This window comes from Terrapene carolina, unplaced genomic scaffold (genome assembly GCF_002925995.2).
Source record: "Terrapene carolina triunguis isolate 2854851 unplaced genomic scaffold, T_m_triunguis-2.0 Scaffold42, whole genome shotgun sequence".
Classification (NCBI taxonomy): domain Eukaryota; kingdom Metazoa; phylum Chordata; order Testudines; family Emydidae; genus Terrapene; species Terrapene triunguis.
In genome coordinates this window covers 24,248,060-24,271,695 of record NW_020664393.1, presented here as the reverse complement: position 1 = coordinate 24,271,695, position 23,636 = coordinate 24,248,060, and the positions used below count along the sequence as shown (strand labels likewise).

General features: G+C 41.2%; 1 protein-coding gene across 1 annotated transcript in view; it reads right to left on the bottom strand.

Moving 5' to 3' along the window:
* Positions 1-23,636, bottom strand: part of IBTK (inhibitor of Bruton tyrosine kinase) — an 88,080-nt gene that overhangs the window by 43,049 nt on the left and 21,395 nt on the right. Inside the window, exons 10-19 of the mRNA XM_026654497.1 lie at positions 21,860-22,034; positions 20,037-20,642; positions 18,554-18,640; positions 14,200-14,282; positions 14,062-14,099; positions 12,251-12,347; positions 11,487-11,588; positions 10,379-10,496; positions 8,749-8,809; positions 7,091-7,218 (exon numbers count right to left, since the gene is read on the bottom strand). Of these exons, the coding sequence (XP_026510282.1) occupies positions 7,091-7,218; positions 8,749-8,809; positions 10,379-10,496; positions 11,487-11,588; positions 12,251-12,347; positions 14,062-14,099; positions 14,200-14,282; positions 18,554-18,640; positions 20,037-20,642; positions 21,860-22,034 (1,495 nt within the window). The remainder of the gene's footprint in view (positions 1-7,090; positions 7,219-8,748; positions 8,810-10,378; positions 10,497-11,486; positions 11,589-12,250; positions 12,348-14,061; positions 14,100-14,199; positions 14,283-18,553; positions 18,641-20,036; positions 20,643-21,859; positions 22,035-23,636) is intronic.

Here is a 23,636-nt window from a genome sequence, read left to right as displayed (position 1 = left end):
GGGGGAGGGCGGCCAGAGCGCCGGGGGGAGGGCGGCGAGCCCGGCTGTGGCCCCGCTCTCCCCGGCGGCCGGAGCGCCGCGCCGCCCCCCTCCAGGTGCCGCCCCAAGCACCAGCTTGGGTGCCTGGTGCCTGGAGCCGGCCCTGGCTCTACAGTACAAACATGGACTCCAAAATAACGACGTTATTACACTGGTAGTTTAGCTTGTGAACAGTCATGTAGACAGGATGCTTATCCTTAGTCAAAGAACTGGAAAAAGTGGGGAAAAAAATCCAAACTGCTTTTATTTACTGTACCAAAATTAAAGCTTTAAGAGAGTTACATGACCCATAAGTGACTACAATATTCCTATTTCATAGAACTTCTTGCCCTTTTAAAGTACATTATTACAATTGTTATGTGTAAAGGTCCAAGAATGAAATAAAGTGAAGGACACAATGAAACAGTTGTACTGGACTCCTGATAAGGCTTAGGTACTTTGAGAGACTTTAAGACAGAAAGTCAAGCCTCCCAAAAAGAGCCAAAACTTTTTGCAGTATTGCAATAATTATCAAATGTAATATACCTTCATTGTTACACTGGATTATACAGTTTTAATCTTAGCCAATCATTCTTCTTCCTATATTGCCTATTTTATCCAGGCTCCTACACAATAGTGACATGTAAAACAGATTTTTAAAGTCAACTTTATAAATTCATAATTTTAGTCTTCTTCATTGCTCCTGAAACATTCACTAGGTGGTATGAATAAGGGTTTAAACAAACCGTTTCTGGAGCCTCAAGTGGAAGATAATCAGGAACATGACTATTGATTAACTGCGTAATATGAATTTTAAAAGAAATAACTACCCAATTCTGATGCGTCAAAACTTGGAAGGTTTGTTACGTTCCTCTTCTGTGCTAAATGTGGTATGCGGCAGCATTATTTGCATAAGTGGTGCTTACTTCTTCTATAAGTATTTTCCAAAGAGAAAAACTTTAGAATAGTCAAACAGGTGTTTAATAAATTATTTGAACACAGGTTTGCCAAGGTTCTAGATCATCAGCTTTTAAAAAATATATATACATAATGCAGCCAGTAAAAAAAAATTTGTTTCCTACAGCTTGGTTCATGGGACCCTATGAAGTACTGCAGGATTCAGTGGGTCTTCCAAATGTCTGATACTTTGTGGAGAACTCTATGCAAGTCCTCATCAAGTATTAGTTGACACCACTGTGTATGCTAATATTACCAGTGCTTCTGTGGAATACTGCAAGCAGCGCGAGGGAATCTAGAAAAAGTTATCTAAGAGTGGAGGAAGACATGCAAGTGATGTTATGCAAACATACTCTTCGGTCAAAGATCATATGCAGAGAAGAGTACAACGACACAGGAGGGACAAAGGAGGAAAAATGGTTTTGTGATTAAAAAATAGTACTAGGAGCCAAGAACTGTTCTATTCCTAGTTTCCTTTGCATACAAGGAACTATAGCTGACCAAGACAAATTTTCCCACAGAAATGCATCAAAAATTTTTGATTTTTGAAAATTTTTAATTAGCTCCACAAATCACTTAATCATGACTGAGTTTCCAGATACTGAAAATGGGGAACATGCATATTTATGTCAAAGTTGTGGCATTTAAATTAATTTCTGTTTGTAAGTGGTTTGAAACCATCTGACAGAAGGTGCCATAGAAATGCTTAGAATTATTATTGAACAATTCTTGAATTTTCAGTTCTTACACTTATCATAAAATGTCACTACTACTCTTCTCCACAGGTATACTCTGCTGGAAAATACGTAAATGGTGTTATGCAGTAGGAGGTAGTGTTGCCTAGTGGATAGTGCACCAGACTTTCAGGAGACATTAATTCTGTTCCAAGCTCTATTAATAACCTACTAGGTGACCTTGAGCAACTCATTTCACCTCTGTTCCTCAGTTTCCCCATTTTTTGTAAAATATAGTAATGATGCCAACTTCCTTTGTAAAGCACTTCAAAATCAACTGCTGAAAAGTGTTTTTTTTTTGTTTTTTTTTTTATTATTCACATATCCTGTTCAGTCAGCCTCAAGTCACTTCTTCCCATGATTCCTGTTTGCTGCTTGCAAAAATACTGGAATTAACTGAAGCACCTGAAAGCTACATAATCATAGAATCATAGAATATTAGGGTTGGAAGAGACCTCAGAAGGTCATCTAGTCCAATTCCCTGCTCAAAGCAGGACCAACACCAACTAAATCATCCCAGCCAGGGCTTTGTCAAGACAGGCCTTAAAAACCTCTAAGGATGGAGAGTCCACTACCTCCTTAGGTAACCCATTCCAGTGCTTCATCACCCTCCTAGTGAAATAGTGTTTCCTACTATCCAGCCTAATATCCTCCCCCACTGCAACTTGAGACATTGCTTCTTGTTCATCATCTGCCACCACTGAGAACAGCCGAGCTCCATCCTCTTTGGAAACCCCCTTCATGTAGCTGAAGGCTGCTATCAAATCCCCCCACACTCTTCTCTTCTGCAAACTAAATAACCCCAGTTCCCCCAGCTGTTCCTCGTAAGTCATGTGCCCCAGCTCCCTAATCATTTTCGTTGCCCTCAGCTGAACTCTCTCCAATTTGTCCACATCCCTTCTGTAGTGGAGGGACCAAAACTCCAAGTGTGGCCTCACCAGTGCCAAAGACAGGGGAATAATTACTTCCCTCGATCTGCTGGTAATGCTCCTACTAATACAGCCCAATATGCCGTTGGCCTTCTTGGCAACAAGGGCACACTGCTGACTCATAGCCAGCTTCTCGTCCACTGTAATCCCCAGCCCCTTTTCTGCAGAACTGCTGCTTAGCCAGTCGGTCCCCAGCCTGTAGCGGTGCATGGGATTCTTCCTTCCTAAGTGCAGGACTCTGCACTTGTCCTTGTTGAACCTCATCAGATTTCTTTTGGCCCAATCCTCCAATTTGTCTAGGTCACTCTGGACCCTATCCCTACCCTCCGGACCCTATCCCTACCCTCCAGCATATCTACCTCTCCCCACATCTTAGTGTCATCTGCAAACTTGCTGAGGGTGCAATTAATCCCATAATCCAGATTATTAATAAAGATGTCGAACAAAACCGGCTCCTGGACCGACCCCTAGGGCACTTTGCTTGATACCAGCTGACAACTAAACATCGAGCCGTTGATCACTACCCGTTGAGCCCAACAATCTAGCCAGCTTTCTATCCATCTTTAGTCCATTCATCCAATCTATACTTTTTTAACTTGCTGGCAAGAATACGGTGGGAGACCATAGCAAAAGCTTTGCTAAAGTCAAGATATATCACATCCACTGCTTTCCCCATATCCACAGAGCCCGTTATCTCATCATAGAAGGCAATCAGGTTGATCAGGCATGACTGGTCCTTGGTGAATCCATGTTGACTGTTCCTGATCATCTTCCTCTCCTCCAGGTGCTTCAAAATGGATTCCTTGAGGATCTGCTCCATGATTTTGTTGGGTTCTGAAGTGAGGCTGACCAGTCTGTAGTTCCCCGGGTTCTCTTTCTTCTCTTTTTTAAATATGAGCACTATATTTGCTTTTTTCCAATCGTTCGGGACCTCCCCCGATCGCCACGAATTTTCAGAGATAATGGCCAATGGCTCTGCAATCACATCAGCCAACTCCCTCAGCACCCTTGGATGCATTAGATCTGGACCCATGGACTTGTGCATGTCCAGCAGAGCATCAGGCTCTTAATCTGAGGGTCCAGGGTTCGAGCCCCTGTCCAGGCACTCAGCTTCCCTGGCTGGGATGATTTAGTTAGGGATTGGTCCTGCTTTGAGCAGGGGGTTGGATTAGATGACCTCCTGAGGTCCCTTCCAACCCTGATATTCTAGGATACTGTGCTGCCCAGTGCAGCAGTCTGGGAGCTGACCTTGTCTGCGAAGACCGAGGCAAAAAAAAGCATTGAGTACTTCAGCTTTTTCCACATCATCTGTCACTAGGTTGCCTCCCCCATTCAGGCCAGGTCTACACTGGGGGGGAGGAGGGGGATTCGATCTAAGATACGCAACTTCAGCTACGAGAATAGTGTAGCTGAAGTCGACGCATCTTAGATTGACTTAGAATTACTTACTTCGCGTCCTCATGGCACGGGATCGACGGCCGCGGCTCCCCCGTCGACTTTGCTTCCACCTCTCGCCAAGCTGGAGTTCAGCAGTCGACGGGAGAGCGATCGGGGATCGATCTATCGCATCTACACTACACGCGATAAATCGATCCCCGATGGATCGATTGCTACCCGCCGATCCGGTGGGTAGTGTAGACATACCCTCAGTAAGGGTCCCACACTTTCCCTGACCTTATTCTTGTTGCTAACATACCTGTAGAAACCCTTTTTGTTACCATTCACATCCCTTGCTAGCTACAACTCCAATTGTGCAGTGCCTTCCTGATTACACCCGTGTGCTCGAACAATATTTTTATACTCCTCCCTAGTCATCTGTCCAAGTTTCCACTTCTTATAAGCTTCCTTTTTGTGTTTAAGCTCACCGAAGATTTCTCTGTTAAGCCAAGCTGGTCGCCTGCCATATTTGCTATTCTTTCTGCACATCAGGATGGTCTGTTCCTGCGCCCTCAATAAGGCTTCTTTAAAATACAGCCAGCTCTCCTGGACTCCTTGCCCCCTCATATTAGCCTCCCAGGGGATCCTGCCCATCAGTTCCCTAAGGGAGTCTAAGTCTGCTTTTCTGAAGTCCAGGGTTGATATTTTGCTACTCTCCTTTCTTCCGTTTGTCAGGAACCTGAACTCAACCATCTCATGGTCACTGCTGCCTAGCTTGCCACCCACTTCTACTTCCCCTACCAATTCTTCCCTGTTTGCAAGCAGCAGATCAAGAGGAGCATGGCCCCTAGTCCGTTCCTCCAGCACTTGTACCAGGCAGTCGTCCCCAACACTCTACAAAAACTTCCTGGATTGTCTGTGCATTGCTGTATTGCTCTCCCAGCAGATGTCAGGGTGATTGAAGTCCCCCATTAGAACCAGGGCCTGTGATCTGGAAACTTCAGTTAGTTGTCTGAAGAAAGCCTCGTCTACCTCATCCTTCTGATCCGGTGGTCTATAGGACACGCCTACCACATCATCACCCTGGTTGCTCTCGCCTCTAAACTTAACCCAAAGACTCTCAACAGGCTTTTCTCCAGTTTCAAACTAGAGCTCTGAGCAATCATACCGCTCTCTTACATACAATGCAACTCCTCCACTTTTTCTCCCATACCTGTCCTTCCTGAACAGTATATACCCAACTATGACAGTGCTCCAGTCATGTGAACTGCCCCACCAAGTTTCTGTTATGCCAATCACATCATAGTTCCTTGATTGTGCCAGGACTTCCAATTCTTCCTGCTTGTTTCCCAGGCTTCTTGCGTTCGTGTACATGCACCTAAGATAACTAGCTGATTGCCCTACTTTCTCAGGATGCATCAGGAGGCTTCCCGTCTTGTACCCTCCTCCTTGCATTTTCTCCCGGTATCCCACTCCATCACCATCCCCCGGTGAACCTAGTTTAAAGCCCTCCTCATTAGGTTAGCAAGCCTGCCTGCGAAGATGCTCTTCCCTCTCTTTGTTAGGTGGATGCCATCTCTTCCTAGCAATCCTTCCCAGAACAACATCCCATGGTCGAAGACTCCAAAGCCCTCTCTCCTACACCACCTGTGTAACCAGGCATTCACCTCCAAGATACATAAGCTACAATAAGACAACAAGAGCCCAACCAACTCCTAAGTAGTGGGAGCACAGAACTCAATACATCTAGGTGCACTCTGTGCATACTCCTGACTTTACCTACTATAATTCTACTAATAGTGCCACTAGTTAGAATGAGTGAGAGGAGAAAAGGAACTAGCCGGAGTCTACCAAATTTCACTGCACAGAGAGCTCTGAAAAACCTAAGGTCAGTCTGGTCAGACATCAGAAGGAAAAAGCTTATTTACATTTTAGGTGGAAAAAAGCCAAAAAAAATTTTAAAGCTTGTAGTATGAGGCTCATTTGCAGACAAAATTTCTCTTACATTGAGCTTTAATACAGTACAGCAGATGTAGACTTCTCCAGCCCTCAACTATCATTAATTTTGGTTTCTTAAACATTGTTTCTAAATGCGGATTTTCCATAGAATATTAAATAGATGTCCTCTCCTCTCTCTTTGGTGATCTTATTTGTCCCCATGGCTTCTGCTACCACTTGAACACAGATTACTGCCATATGCATCCTCTTCTACCCATGATCTCTCATGCTCTATCTAGTCACAGATCTGTGCCTGCCTCTGACACCTCTTCCTGGACTCAGCAAGTCTAAAACTGGGTTTATCATGTCTCCTTCAAAGCCTTCTGCTCTTGAACCCTTTTTGTTAATTGCACCACCATACATCTTGCTACACAATCTCACAACATGGAATCATTTTCAAATCTTCTCCATTCTCAAGACCCAGATTCACCGGATCTTGCCACTTCTTCCTCTAGTCTCTAAAATTTGTTAATTCCCCTCTGACTCCCTATTTCTCATGCTTTGCTTACTTTAACACTCTCCTCTCCAGCCACCTATACTCATCTTTCTATTCCAACTACAGTCCACTCAAAACACTGCCACCCCACTCCCAATCAAAGGAGTTCTCCTTTTGACATCATCTCCTCTTCCTCCCCGAATCACTTCATTGGATTATCCCCACTCCATTTAAAGTTTATGCTTATCTTTAGTTTCAAGGAGCTCCATAATTCAGCTGCTGCCTACATAACTACCCTCACCTCCACTCAGCCTTAAACATCATTCCGAACTGCTCCTTTTGCCACCCTTGCTCACCCCATTTTAACTGAGAAAGATGGAAGGAGAGTACTTCATTACTGAAAAGACTATGAAAACCGATTCTGGAACCTGCATTTCTTCCACATTTCTTCTATTTTTGTATTTTAACTCTATCCATTAGTTTGGTGCCACCAATGCTCTTGACTTTTAGCTGTGAAAACAGCTAATCAGTATCCTACAAAAAAGATACTGCTATGTGTAGTTCACTTGTTGGAGTGATGAATGCCAAGAACTACAGAGGCCAACTTTTCAGCAATCAAAGGAAGAAAATATAAGACTTACTGAGATGTTAGTTCTGTATTCATTTCTTCTTTCAAAAAGACAAAGTTTTCTCTGTCATCAGGCTCCAAAGAGCTGATGTCAGGTCCATCTTGATATGGAGTAATCACTCTCCTGACCATAGCTGGAATCTGCAATATCAAAAGTTAATGTTACACTGCTCCTCTTAAGCTGTGTACTAGAAAGCATACTATTTCTTGAAGAAGTACCAGATCAGTGGTTCTCAAACTTCTTTTTTTCGCAGGACCACTTGAAAATTGCTGAGGGTCTCGGCGGACCACTTAATGATCTTTCCAAATGTTGTTTGTACCGTTAGCTAACTATTGTAATGCGCTTTGGATAAAAGCACTATATATAAAAAAAAAAAACCCACTTAATAATTAACTTTCTTTGTTCTAGAAATATAAGCACAGAACTCATATTTTAATATCAGTAGTCTTACCTTTCTAATGTGATGAATATGCCCTCTCTCCCCTACCGCAGCAGCCCCCGAGCTGGGGCTGGGAAGGAGGGGGGTCTCTCCCCCGCCACAGCAGCCACAGAGGGCCATCTCTCCCCAGAAGCCGCAGCCCTGGAACTAGGGAAAGTCGCCTCTTTCTCTGGCCACCACAGCCCTGCATGTCCCAAATTCCCCCCACTCCCTCTTCTCACCCCACTACTCCCTAATTCCCCCCAAAGCCACTAGCTCACCTTACATGTGCATCTTCCCCAGAGTCCAGGCAACTAATTAGTGGAGCCACGCCTGTGCGGCTACACTAATTAGGTGGGTAGCCCTCCATTCTCTCGTGTGCGGCCACCCAAGTGCACACCTTACAGGGAACTATCCGCAGACCACTGGTGGTCCACGGACCACAGTTTGAGAACCTCTGTACCAGATTATAATCACTCAAATACATAATTTTAGAATCTGGGTAATATCACCATTATGCATTACAGCCTACAAACCCAAGGAAATTTATAATTAAAAAAAACCCCACATACACACACACACTCCCACATCCACACACCACACATTCTCGAATTCTTTTAAAGAAAACACAGAGGTTCAGAACTCACTTAGTTTAAACTGACTAGGATACTTCATAGAAGAATGGCACAGATTTATGCACACATCACAATCTCTTACCATTAAAGTATGAAAGAGGAAAAATAGTTTATACGGTATGCTGACTCTCCCTTGCTTACTGGCAAAGTTTCACTCATTTCTTTTATTTCACTTAATATTAATTCTTCCTACAATGCCCTACTAATATTAGAACAGGAAAGCAGAATTAGATGCTCTTGGAAGCTACCAATTCTGCTAAAAATTAAAGTGTTACCTCTTCCCCACGCACCACAAATTCTTCCTCTGCATAGAATTACCTGACACTTATTTGTTCACTAAAGCCAATTTAGAACATATGTTTTGTGGTGCCATTAATACCATTAAATGCATATGACTGATAGTATTAATGGAACTCAGAATTATGCATGTTGTAGTGGCAATAAATGTGTAACTATAAGAAAATTTCAGAAGTAAAGAAGAATTAGGAAAATACAGATCAAATTTATTTCTGGATTAATGTCCCACCACCCACATGAGCATTTGGCACATATTTATCAGCTTAACTCAATGTTCATTTTAAAAGTAGTCACTTTTCACTGAACTAGGTATAGCTTACCATTTTTCTGTAAGACACAGAAAGGTCCTTCAAAACGTCATCACTTAAGACGTCCAGAGTCCTAAAATAAGATACATAGTTATAGCCTCGGTCTCATTTACCATACTTTAAGTCATTTGATTCAAACTGCAAGATATTTGTTCAATAAGATTCAAATAATCACAGTTCAGGGTACACATATGTAGAGGTGATAGCATTAGATATTATGGTCATGGGCACTAACATTCTACTTTAGCTATATCATCAAATGTTAAAGTACTTTCTCATCTACCTTTTGCCTACTTGTTTGGCTCCTTTGCGATATGTTCTAACAATCCAAGGCATTGAGTAGCTTCTAACAAGCAAGTTTTTGTTTTGTTTTTTTAAATCAATTTGCTACACAGAGTTTGTTTGGGATATGGTGCAGATTAACCCTTTAAGTAAAATTATTGTTGCAGGCAATAAAAATTGAGGTCTTTGCTTTAATCTCATTTACTTGCTTGTAACATATTATAAACCTACTATGTGTGAATAAAGCAATTACTTTAAAGAGAAATTGTTTACACTGAAACTGCAACAACTATCATGTATGTAAAAAATACCAACATGATGCTCATGACTAGAGCTGAGTAAACTGGGTTCTTGGTTCGACCAGCAAATTGAAAAGAATCACAGAAAATAGTCTGTTCCAAAAATATTTGGCATGTGTCAGCAAATTGGAAACGTTTGTTTCGGTCCAGCTTCAAGAAACCACGCGTTCCGCCCTTTAATACGTAGCCCAAAGCTCAGGGCACTCACCTGGGATGTGGGCAACTCAGGTTTGAATCCCTACTCTGAAACAGGGACTTGAACTCACATCTCTCCCTGCCAGGTGCTAGGCTATTCCAGGGTAGGTTACTCTCAGTCTCTGCTCTTGAAGCTGTTCCACATTGTATAAATACTCAAATATTAATTGGGCCAAATAGAGGGACAGAGTGAGAACGATTCAATAGCCTGGTGATTAAGGCACTCCCCTGCGAGGTAGGAGGTATGGATTCAAATCTTCTCTGCTTGATTCAGAGGAGGGATTCAAGTCCCTACTCCAGAGTAGGGATTCAAACCTGCGTTTCCCACATCCCCGGCAAGTGCCCTGGCTCCTCGGCTAAAGTTATAGAGGGCAATGGAAGGACAAACAGTTTTCTGAAGCTGATCCTGAAAAAAAAATCTTTTTACATCCAAAAATCTCAGGCAAAAACAGTGATAAATTTGGGGTTGTTCAGCGAATAAACTATTTGTCTCAAAAATTTCGCCTAGCCCTACTTATAACCATTTTGAAATGTCTTCCAGAACTACCTTGCAGGTCTCCAGTCTTAGGCCTGATTCAAAGCCCACATCAGTGGAAAGACTCCTACTGACTTATCTCAATGGGCTTTGGAACAGGCTCCTTCTGCCTCAGGATTACAGAAGTAACACTTTATTATGTGTCGGAGTAGAGGTGAAACAGGTACATAACTTGCAAGAAAGGCACAGTAGTTTCAGCACAAATGAATACCATTGCAGCTGAGGATTTTTGGTTATATTCTCAACTATGACTCGTAACATTTCCTGATAATTCTTCCAACAGTTCCACTTTTGCAGTATTGCATACTGTAACACCTACATCCACTCTTACCTCGCTTCAAGCAAGGCTGCCATATTTAGTCCTATAAACTGCAAGCAGGATAGTTTTAACTGTTCAGCACTGTATGTTGCTGAAAACTCCAGCAGCTCAGCAGCATTCTTTAAAGTAACTGGAAAGAAGAAACATCACAGACTTAACTAGACAACATACTGCAATTTTGTTTTGTAATCACTTATTACTTCAAGATATACAGTATGAATGGGGGAAAATCAGGTTATGAAAAAGAATAAAAATAAACCCTTTTCCTGGTTCATTAGACAGAAGCACTAATGCTTAAGTGGCCCTGACTCCACCCAAGGCAACACTATTAAATACTTATGTAGCATGAATTTGACTGATGCTTTACAGAAATCGAAAAGATAGTCCCAGCTATGAAAGGCCTACAGTCTAAACACAGATCAGCTTTGGAAATGGAGCAAACAGACAAAGGGAGTGAGAAACATAGGTTAAAACAACAGTAACATGAATAAATTTATATTGTGAACAAAGCTTAAGCTCCAATATTTTCCTATAGCTGAGAAAGATGTAGTGAGAGAAGGCAGGAATGGAAGTCACCAAGGAAAGCCAAGCAAAACAAGTAGATTCTGAGAAGAGAGATGAAGGAGAGTGAGAATGGTTGGTGTGCTAGAAGAGGGAGGCATCTCCACCCAAAAAGACATTGTCAAGAGAAGTATGAAAGCACAAAAAGAGCAACAAAAGAGTTAGGGAAGGACATGAGAGGGGAATTAGGTAGAAACATGAAACAAATTGTGTAGGGCCTTAAAAAAGTGAGGACAAGGAGTTTGAATTTGATGACGTAAGAGACCCAGAAGTAAAGATACTTGAAGTGAAGTGACATGACTGAAGTTGCACGCCAAGAAGATTATTTTAGCTCTAGAATGTTGGGCAGTCTGAAGCGGGTGTGGCTACAGATGTCCAGGCAAGAGAGAACAATGACATGAACTGGAGATTCACTCCTTCCTTTCCATAGCCACAGCTAGAGTTAAGAAGCGTCATACTGCAACTCACAAAAAAAGCTTACCTTCTAAACAACTAGGTTTATTTTAACAAATCGAAAAAAATGCAGCCACTTCATTAAGAAACATAGTAAAACACTCACGTTTTTCAGTAATGGCTACTTCACACATTTCTTTCAATCGAGATACAAGGAGTTGGTCTGCTACCACCAGAACATTACAAATAAATTCCACATTTTGAGAGTCTGGAAAATAAAGAAACGTTGCATGAGAAAGATGACTGGTTAAGTAGAAAAATGCTTCAGAAAAGTTCCAACAAAGGCCAGTTTGCTCCACTGTTATTTGTAGGCATCATGGCAGAGGTAGTTTGTGAAGTGGGATTTAAAATAGGACAAGGTGGCAGTGGCTTTGCAAATCTTGTAGAGAAGGAGTTTTTCTTATGTATAAAAGGGCAACTTAGAACAAATACTGAGGGGCTTGTGGGAAAAGCAGCAGATCATGGTGTCTTCAGCAAAACAAAGGTGGAGGGGAAGACAACACGTGGTAAAACCACAACTAACTCCAAACTATAAAATGATATCATATTGTTAGGGGTTTACCAAATAATACATATGATTCAAAAGGCAATGCAGTATCTTTTTAGTAAAAAATGTCATCTAATTGTGGTACTTTACTGTACCACTTCCCCCATATCACTCAAATGTCTCTAATTTGAAAGAGTTCACACTGTAGTGCATAATATCCAAACTTTCTGCTTCCTTCAGGTGTCTTTTCCTTGTTTATTAAAACAAAAATAGCAGAATTATTTGAAAGAGATCAAGCTGAAATGTATTGCTTTTAAAAACTCGCTGTCAATTGTTCATGCCCCCAACTCTACAATTTCCAGAAACAAATATATTGTCAGCACCTTTTATTGCAGGAGCTTCATCTGTATAGATGTAATCCAGGATAACCTGCAGTATGTCAGAATGGATTGGCATTTCCAGAGCTGCACAACAGGATGCCTAAAGGAAAAAGGGATAAGAAGAGTACAATTTCAAAAACTGCCCATTTAAAATCAAAGGTGATTACAAGAAATTACAAGGAAAACTCCGGTTCCTCCAGAACAAGTAGATTTCTGGAGAATCTGAACTCCTGCAGTACTGGATAGGTTTGAAGGATGGGACCCTATTCAGTTGTCAATACCGACGCTATATGCTGCTTTGGCAAGTCTGTTCTGATCAAAGTAGTCGGTGCTCATGAGGATGACTTGGGGGGCGCTGAGACCATATCGGAGACATGGCATCTTCCGGGTACCAAGGCCATCTTAGTGGTCAACTTAGATGTATACCATACAGGAGTTGTGAGTATAGTTCTCTTAGTGGTGGAATGCTCTCATGATGCAGTGTCCTGCTTGTGAGGCACCGAAGGTCTCAATACAAAGCATGCTTGTTGTCCTTTTTCTCTGCTGAGCCCGGAGCCCCAGGCACAGGATTGGTACTAAGAATGTCTGGAGCCTCAGCCATACCCAGGGTGGGACACAAGGTCTCCACAGCAGTCTCCACAGGGACTGAGGTCTTTTTGAGATGGACTCTTTCTGGAGAAAATGACTCAATTTTCTATGGGTTTTCTTCATGAATTTACCTTGGGTAAACACAGGTGAATGTGCTGAAATTGACAGGGCACTGTGTTCACTCAGTTACCGATGTTTCGGTTGGGGGGCAGGAGGGATGAGAGAGGTGTCTCCTGGCCTGGACCTGAGGCCAGTTGCAAGGAACGCTCCATCATTAAGAGCCTCAGTTTTAGCTCCCGATTTTTTCTTGCTCTGTCCTTAAAAAAGTAGAGCAGATGGAGCACTTCTGCAGGATATGAGACTCTCCCAAGTAGTGGATAAAATGGGAATGCCAGTCACTGACCGGGATGGACTCCCAGCAAGAGACGCACTGCTTGAAGTGAGCCTGGCATACCCTGGGGCAATGGTATCTAGCAGGGGAAGGCACCCCTTGCCCAAAGAGGAAAGGGAGAGAGAGTAAATCCCAAAATACAGAAGTAAATAAAATAACTAAAGAAAAACAATAAAATAAAGAAGGGAAACTAGGCTAAGAGATTTTGAAAGTAAGGCACACTAACCCTCCGTCTCAGGCCAAGGGAGGTGAGAAGGAACTGAGGGCGGTTCGCTCGCATAGTCATATGTAACCTCAGAGCAGGACACAAGGAAGTGCAGCCCAAACAGGCACTACTATCAAAAATCTCTGATTAAAGGTACATGGGGTGTGAGCGCACCTGAAGTGGAGCACTCATACAGACACTATTTGAAGACTAATATTATCTACATGTCATTTATTAAGACCTACTGCAGGAAGGAAGTTTAATACACCTCCAAGGATATTAGCAGCTCAAACTCACTGAGGGGGGTTTATAATACTACAGATTAGTTGCAGTAGAAATTTCTAAGATAGCAATATACTTATTAACTCAAAGTATACTTTTACATAAAATTACCATGGCTCATAATATTTATGCTTAATTTTTTTTATTTAATACAGTTTCTGAATGGTTCAAAATTAGTGTTTCTGCTAAAATTTCCCATTTTCTTACAATTTTTACACAAACTGTATTTTAATTTACATTCCAGGTAATGGCAAAAATCTCATTTGAGAGAGAGAGGAAAATCTTCATTTACTTACATTAATGAAAAACAACTAATGCGGCACACATATTTTCAACTGGCAACCTTACCTCAATCCAAGAACTGCTTAACATCCTATGAAAGTAGTCTATAAAGAAAAAAAAAGAAAAAAAAAAAGCTCATTTTGAGACATCATAAGAGAGGCAAGTTACTGTGAACAAAAGAATCTACAGATACTACATACATACCAAGTCTTGCACAGAGTACACATTTGTGACAAGGGAATTCCTTTCCATCTATAGATTTCATGGTCACATCACAGAGGTATGAACTACAAGACATTTAGAACAGTTATAATCCTGAAATTATTAGCAAATATAAACTCTATAAAACAGTTCATTTCTCTTTTGTGCTTGAAACCAGCTTTGACGGGATTAGGCTTCTTGTCCTCTCAAAGATGGGAGGGAAAGTACAAATATTTACTAGAAACACAATACACTTACCTTTATGATGGTAAACATAAGAAACAAGACTTCTCAACAGTCTTAAAAGGATTAAAAAAAAAAAAAAAAAGCCAAGCTAGTCAAAGGCAAGCTAACTAGTGAAGAGGATTTCCTCCAAAACCAATTCTATCTTCCAAATATTGCTTCTCAAGATAGTGGTCTGAAGGCAGCAGCAGCCAAGCTTCCTGCAGAGGCAGGAGGTGGGTATGATCTCCCCTGTGCTGCCAGGAGCGGCCGAGCAAGGGGCTCCTAGCTGCCAGTCCTCACCAGGCTGGGGAGGGACAGGACTTCCTCTTCCCCTACATGGCCCCTCTCAAGAGGAGGCCAGACCCATCTCCAGGGATCTCTCCCTGCTGCAGGAATCTTTGGGCGGGGCAGGAGCTCTGGAACTTCCTACAAGTACCTAGCTGCTTGTCCCGGTCAGGCTGGGGAGGGACAGGATTTCCTCTTCCTCTGCACGGCTGCTCTTGAGTACCTCTCCCAGATGCAGAAAGCTCTGCACCCCCCCTCCACACGCACTCACTTCCTTCCCCCATCACTCTGCAACTGCAGAGGGAGGAGTCACTTTACAGGGTGAGCCCCCCCACACTTCCAGATGCAATTATTAGCTTGTTTCAATAAAATAAAGGTCTTGTGAACTTGACAGAATTTATTGATGGACACTTTACAGCAGCAAATAACACTCAGAGCTCAACTCCCTGCTTAGTAGATATGGGCATCTGATATGGTTTTGTAGGGTAGTGATCTCCATTGGTAGCCTCATACTTGAGAACCACAGCCTTAAGTTAACAAAAGCAAGTAAAAAAAAAGTTCTGGTTCCTAATGTCATTAATTGAACATCAACATGGAGCATCCAGCAACTGCGTCTTTCCTCGTTCCGTCTCTACGCTGAAAACACCTGGTTCGTGTTTAGACACAGCTCTCTCTACATCCCGGAGTTCGTTGGAATTGTCAGACAGTGCCGAGCTAGCATTGCGAGGTGGGGGATTCTGCTTTCCACTGAGTTTCAAAACTGTCGCAAAGGCAAACTGCAGTCCGCTTCTTTTGTAATATTTTTGTAAGCGGGAATCTCCAGCCTACAATTCTTGTCAAAGCCAGAAATTGCATTAGGCGAAATAAATTCACCATCAACAGGTGCATTTGTGCAAGGTCAAATATACACACAACTTTTAAGAACCCTGCTGAATGTTGTTGAAACTTTTGAGCAGTTTTTGCTACATTGCTTGAGTCTTCCCCACAGCAGTAGTATTGTCTGAGCTTCTTTGCCATGCAAGAAAACACCTGCTGAGCACTGGCATTTAACTCTGCATTGTCAGAATGATTTTCATTTGATTGTGCTTCAGCCCAGAACAGTACATCCACTACTTTGTTGTACGCTTTGAGGATTGTAACAGGTCAAGATTCCAACCAAGTGATTAAATCCATCAGTCCTGTGGCATTCTTGGCAACGAACTGAACTTCCTCATTCAGCTGAGCATTATTTAGAAGGGTTGAAAGTTCTGTTAAAACCTGCATTTTCGGTGTCAGTCTGAGCTCTTCTGAGATGAACTCAAAGTAGTACATCAGGTGAGCTGCATGGTATTGTACAGCCTCAAATCAGGAATTTCAACAAGTAAGTAAGTACCAGCTCTGGGGGAAGTTCAATTTTTTGTTCGCCGATTTCAGTCATTGGCGCAATGTGCTGCCTGTATCACAGTTTGCGGCCAGGGCAGCGTTTAAAGATATTTTAATGTAGCTGACCAGTTTATCAACTTTACCTAACGCATCTCCACAGCTCTCCGACAAGACAAATTACATGTCCATTACATGTAATATGGACAGCATTTGGCATTAGACTTTGGTGAATTAGATTTGAAAGATTTCATCATGTAAGTTGCATTTTCGCTTATGAAACAGATACTTTGACAAAGTTCACACCATATTTTGAAATGGTTTTAATTATCGCTTGAGAAACTCTAGCGTAGTTAACAGCATTCAAGTAAATGCAGTTGGCAAGCACTGTTAGCTTTTCTGTCTGTACATCTTTGGCCTTGTCAGAAATAAAATCAAACAGAACATGCAGTACATAGTTGTCTTGCTCAACTGTGGACTCATCCGAAATAACTGCAAAAGACTCACATGAGTTAATTTGATACTTCACCTCCTCAAAATGTGTAGCAAAAACCTCTGGAAGGTAGTCCTGTCGTAACTTATTCGCAGTTAGTAAGCAAATGGCATTTTAGGGGATCAAGTTTTTCCAACAGGATATTAGCATTTGCAAATGCATTCACAAGTTCCATTCTAGCAAAATGATGGGTCTCAGAGCTCTCTGTCATCTTCTTAAAAAGAGATTAAATTGTTTTTTTAACTTTTCGTTTACCAGCAATGCACGATCCGAAGCCCTCTTTCTGCCTTGATGGGTTTCCAAGTCTAAGTGGTGCTGAACCATTGCCTGACGTGTGTGATCTAACAAAACATTGCAGCCTGTACAAAATAGTTTGTCACCATCAGCATGTAGAATTTGGCTTCCAAATTCTTTCACATGATCCGCTGCAGTAATGATTTTAGAGGTTTTTGATTTACTTTGGACACTCATTTTAAACTTGTAATTGCACCTGTCTTCCGGTAGGATGCCAATTGAGATCACTATTCTACAAAACCACCCCACTGTTCATATCTACCAATCAGTGAGTTGAGCCCTGAGTGTGATTCACTGCTGTAAAGTGTCAAACAAAAAAATTCTCTCAAGTTCTTCATCTTTCTTTTTATTTTTATTGAAACATGCTAATAATTGCATCTGGAAGGGGGGGCAGTTCTCTGTACAAGGACTCCTCCACCCGCAGCTGCAAAACGACAGAGACAGGAAGCAAGTGGGGGTAGTTAAAGGGGGGCAGAGCTACCTGCACCTGGGAGAGATACCCAAACGCAGGCCTGCAGAGAAAGAGGAAGTCCTGTCCTGTCCTGCCCCAGCTGGCTGGGACCAGCAGCCCCTTGGCTGGGGCACCCACAACACAGGGGAGATTGGACCCGCCTCCTCCGGCTGCAGGAATCGCTGGAGCTCCTGCCCAGTCCCCAAGCTTCCTGCAGCAGGGGAAGGTACCCAGAGGTGGGTCTGATGTCCTCCCCAAGATCAGCCGTGCAGGGAAAGGACAAGTCCTGGCCCTCTCAGCCCAGCCAGGATTCTCAGCTAGGAGCCCCTGGTTGGGGCATTCCCAGCAGCATGGGGGAGAGCAAACCCACCTCACCAAGTCTCCTCCAGCTGCAGGAACCTCCAAGGCTGCTGTCCAGCCCCAGAGCTTCCTGCAGCAGGGGGTGGCACTCAGAGGCAGGTCTTATCCTCTCCTCCCCACCCAAGAGAAGCCATGCAGAGGAAGGACAAGTCCAGGACTTGCAGCTAGGAGACCCCGGGCTGGGGCACTCCCAGCAGCATGGGAGAGATCAGATTTCACGGGGAAGGGTTTATTTCATGGTCCATGACACGTTTTTCACTGCCGTTAAATTTGTTGGGCCCTAAATATAGCCTATTCCTACAAAAGTTAAAGAATTAAGCTTTAGTACTATTGTAACATCAAAACAGGACCAAATAATTCAGATATAAATAGCAGTAGGGTAAAAATTCAGGTAATTTCCCCTCATGGGAAAATATTTCAGAGATTCTTCTCATTAAGCAACCTTGTAAATTTCTAATTGCAGAAGTCAAAATCTACATGGCTTTAGTAGGAATAACAATGTGTAGTCCTGCAACAGACAGAGCATGTCAGACTGGAAAAGTCACAAGTTTTTTTCTGACATTACTATCCTATAATATAAATGAAGCCATGGAAAATGTGACTGCACAACAGACAAACACAATCATTGAGATCTGGTTCAGAGTACTAATCCAGTATCTCAGATTACAAAAGCGTGTACAGGTAAATACAAAGCATCGCTCTCCAATGACCATTAACTGTGAAATATACACACATGCGCCTCACAAGTAATAACAGGTTGCAGAAAATTTCAGTTTACAAAATTTTGGCTGCATCTACTTAGTGTCTACTTATTTCAAAATGAAGTGATAGGTACTAAAAAATAAAGACAGATACACAGAGACTTGACATAGCTAGATTTAAAAACTTACCATTTTTTTGGGTTTAACTTTGGTTTGTTTCCATTTTTCCTGTTGACAACATTAATTTTTCCATTTTCTAGTTTAACTCCATCCAATCTGTAAGGCATAAATATTACAAACGTCAACTATTATATGTTACTGATAATCGCTATATTGATAAGGAAAAATAAGTTTGAAATTTAGTACCACTTAGTATAACATTGTGACCATAAATGAAAGGACAACAAATGCACTTCACAGAAACCTAGGAAGTCTCTTAAGAAACTGATCGATCCTTCAGCATAGATATGAAAGATATATGAAAAGGGATTGCGAGGCATCTCTCTACTACTTAACTACTCCTATTTATTTATCCTGGTCCAAGTGACAGGTGGGCTATATAAGTGACAGGTAGGCTCAGCCATCTACATGGTGTTTGCTCCTTCTGGGCCATACTTTGAAAAGGTATTGATTACCTTGAGTGGCGAGAGATGTATAGTGTTAGAGATATGCTATGAGGGTTAATTGGTGAATTGGGTGAACACAAATGGTAGGCTGAGGGACATTTTTGCTTTTAAAATGTCTGGGCTCTATCCTGGCTGTTCTTTTATGTGCACCCAGCTGTGGTAACTGCTTCCTTTTTATGACCACCACAGAATGGCTGAGAAAGTTAAACAAAGAAGTACGTTAAAAATACAGAGTGGGGGAAATTGGTTTACAAGGGTTTACTGTCCTCAATCCTTTTGATGATGGTACAGAGAGACACAAGACAGAAAAATAGTATTATGCAGAAATTTGTACAATAGCAGAGATGTTCAATCTCAACTCCACTGGTTTCATCTTGTAATATTATCAGAAATACAAGGCAGCAACAGGGTTGCAGTTCTTTGCTTCATATTGTTTAATGCAAAGTCTGCAGCATCACCCATGCAAAGATCAGCATCAACCACAGATGAGAGCCATGATTTTATATGCATCACACAAAGGACGAAACATATGGCTCAGTCTGAGACAAGGAGTTATCTGGAAAGCTACATTATTTGCATCTAAACTCAAACACAGGAAGTCCCCATCTCAAAACAGAGTAGAATGTATATATCTTGTACAAGTTTCCCAGGATAGGATTAAGATGAGACTAGTGCTGATGTACAACACTTCCTGCACCAGAGAAGGCCTAGTGGCTCAGTTGGTAACACATTGCTTTAGTTGAAGAGCAATCTCACAATTCTCTTTTTTCATAGAACCCTCAGTTGCATTACTTAAGAGTTGCTCACACTTTCTCCTAGAGAAGTGTCAGAATAAGCTGACCTCATAAGCTCCTTTTAAGACGTGCTGTGGGTCTGTGAAATGTGGGGAAGTGGCAAATAGAAACAAACTGGGAGTCATGTCAGCCCAAACTACATTGGTAGTTAAAACCCTTCCATTTTCTAGACAAGCTTATATATGGTCAAAAAGGGAGAAAAAGCAAGCACCAACTAAAGTGGATACTGACAAAGAAAAAATTGTAACACACCTTACACTTAAATTGCTGAGACTAAATTTCTTTGCAGCACCTTGCAACATTTTTATGGGGTTTACTTCTTCACCAACAACTTTGCCTTTTTTAGAAGACTTGGGTTTGTTCTTCTCTCTTTGATTTACTACATGCACTTGATTACTTCTGTAAACCTCAAATGCAGACTTTCCATTAACATCTCCACTGAAACTCATTTTATTAAGGTTAGAAATTAGGGTATCTTGATAGTCTTCTGTTTTTTCCTTATACAACATTCTTGGTTTGTAACCATGAGTCAAAAGATCACAAGTGTCCATGTATATGAACTGCAGAAGGTATGTAAACAAATCTTGATGAACCTTCTCTATCATAAAGAGATCACATCCTACAGCATCTTCATCTTTACGATAGACATCTGGAGAGTCTAGTCGATTGTCATCTGAAACGAACAGCTTTCTGAAGAAGTCAGAACGCATGGCCAAGATGTATTTGTGCGCAGGGATCATCCTACTGCCGATCTGAAAAGTCACATCATGGATGTTGTCCATTTCATCTGTTTCCCCTAACAATTTGCCAAAATCCTCAACGAAACTTGATGATGACACACTTGGAATTTCATATAGGCTATAAAGACAAATAGTTATTTTTTATTTGGTTGAATTTTAAATTCTATCATGACAGGTTTTTTTAAAATGAAGAACCTAAATTTTTGACTATTCTACATTACTATTCAAAGTTTCATACTGTATTCTTTAATACAAAGAAAATTCCTAAACTGATGAAAAGTGCTATATAAAAGCTAGATATTATTACACAATATTACATATACATATATCTCCTGTGACATTTTTCTAAAGCACCAAATATCACCTTTTTCTCTTTATAAATATTAAGCCAGACATTTTTGTATGAAGTTATCAGCAGTGTTAGTACTTTGCATGCTACCCATGTCATTTTTTCCTAAAAGGAAGTGCTTAAAGTAACTCAGAAATGTAAGAATCTTTGACATGCTGCATACTGAAGTCCAAAACAAAAATTCATGTTAAACAATATGCTAGATATTCTAAAATCTAACATGAGAGTGCAAGGAGCAGTGCATCTTTCAATGTTTCATTTACTCCAACTTTATTTCAAAGATTTAAGTTTTTGTTTAATTTAAAAAATAGATTACTTCTGCCTTTCAGTTTCTTGTATTACAGGGCATCTCTGAGAAGTAAGGAACCTATATGTTAAGAAGGATTTCCATGACACTTTATGGAATGGAGAGTTTAAGTACATTAGAAGGTAGGTTTTAAAGGGGACTTGATTATAAGTGTTTGGCTTGAACATTTTGCCTTTGGATAAACTAAGGGCTGGCCTACACCCAAAACTTAGCTAGGTCTACCTACGTCGTTCGGGGGGGGGGGGGGGAAATCACACCTCTAAAACATAGTTAAACTGATCTAAGCACTGTGGACACTGTGGCTAGACCAATGGAAGAATTATTTTGTCAACCTAGTTACTGCCATCTCAGAGAGATGGATTCACTACAGCAACAAAAGAACCCTCTGTCACTGTAGTATGCGTCTACACTGCAAAGTTTCTAGTGTAGACATTCCCTAATTAATGGCTTTTTGCCTAAACAACCTCTACATAGTTGTCTACAAATAAGTGCTAAGCCAAGATGACCATATTTACTATGATCTCTTCAGTAGCCAAAGATGGTTCTCTGTAAAGCAGAAATTTTGATTGAAACTGAAGACACAACAAGACTGTTAATGGAACAGAAAAATGCTTTACACCCACATCCCCCTCAGTACTTTCAGCAATTGAAGTTACAGCCATAGATATCTGAAATATACCTTGTTTTAGGATCTGACTGTAAAACAGCAAAGTTACATCCATTAGGATCTGTGGTAACACTAACACCTCTGTGGACAAAAGCAAGCTTCTCAAGTCGAATTCTTTCATATACACTGTTTGTATCATAGTGACAAGACACATCATATGAGGAATTCTGAAGACTTGATACAACCTCTGTTAAAAAAGAGATGTTGGAAAAACATGGAAGGGTCAAACTAATTAAGATTTAACTGATAAAACAAAGGACAAAATTAATTACTGGTGTGAGTCCATTGAGTTGGGGTCAACAGAGTTACAACTGAGATCAGACTGAAGACTTTGGCCCAAACAGCATTGACTTCAATCAGGAATGGCACGCCTAAAGAGATAAGCCTACCTATATTCTGATCCCTGGACTTGGGAGATCTCCCACCCAATGAGTACTCATCCAACCCAAACCACCTCATTTTGTGAGATCTGGCGATATCACATGCAAGATGGCATGGCTATGGATTAAATGAAGCATACTCTGCTTTTTCTATTGTACTTCAGTTACAACACTAGTAAAATATAGTACACAAAATGTCCCTTTCGTATTTTCATGGTATATCTTCACTTTGGAAAACTTCAAAACAAAAATTATTTTATTCATTATAAATTTATGGCAGGTGAATTCTGAATAATGAATATTGGAAAATATTATTAAGATATTTCTTTCCATTTCTGCTTAAAAAGATATTAAAATTATGTGCTTCTTAAATTGTAGTCTTAGGTAGAATGCAGAGAACACTATTAATAAGCAATAAACAAAATGAAAATCTTTCTACCTTTATAAGGTCACCAGTCCAGCACAAGGACAGGGAGAGTGAACCCAAGACTACAAAGGCCTTTGGTTCAACATCTATCAAGAATAAAGATATTTTAGTGCATTATGGAATTGTAAGACCAGCCCAGCAGTAAGACCAGTGTACCATACGCTGCTATGTGGAAGGTCCAAATTAAACAGATTCCCCTGTTCTGACACTTTACAGGGCTAGGAGAACAGAGATGAGGAGGAAGAATTACCATGACATGTGACTTTCTTGGAAAGTAGAGAAGCAAAAAAGGAAAACTGATGGGCTAACTCAGAGTTTTGAGGAGGGAAGGGAAGACCTTGCAATGAAGGAATGCAAGATTGGAGGCTTAAAACTGAAATTATAAATTGGAAATTAAGGTCCTGGAAATGTGATGTGGCCATTCATCCGTAGGCCATAAAAATCCAAACCCACCCAGCTTGACAGGGACAAAGCAGTTACCATCTGTGCACTTTCAGTTGGTCCGTGTGAACAGAGCTGATTTTTTCAATCAATTCCTATGGAACAGGTGTTTCCAATTACAAAAAACAACTTCCTAATACTGAGACCCTTAGTCAGCAGATTCAGCTAAGAATACAAGGACTGAATTGTTTTGGAAACTGAACTACCTGCTGATCTATATTAGCAGTCTCTATGAAACAAGATTAAGTTACCCTAGCAGGGCAATGTGAGGAAGCACATACTCTTTTCACTTGAATCAATTCTTTACTGATAGGAGGACCTACTTTCCCAATGCTGTACATCCAGTACATTTCAGGATCACTAACGTTCACATAAATGTTGGACACCTATGACCCTGTTCACCACGAGTTATTCAGGATACAGCTTGTGCACCAGAAGGTCACTGACAACTGAGAGAGACAAGTTAAACTGAACATGGCGGGGAAAACAAAAAACAATAGCAAAAAACTAAATTAGCTGAACAGTGCCAAGTCTCTCCTAT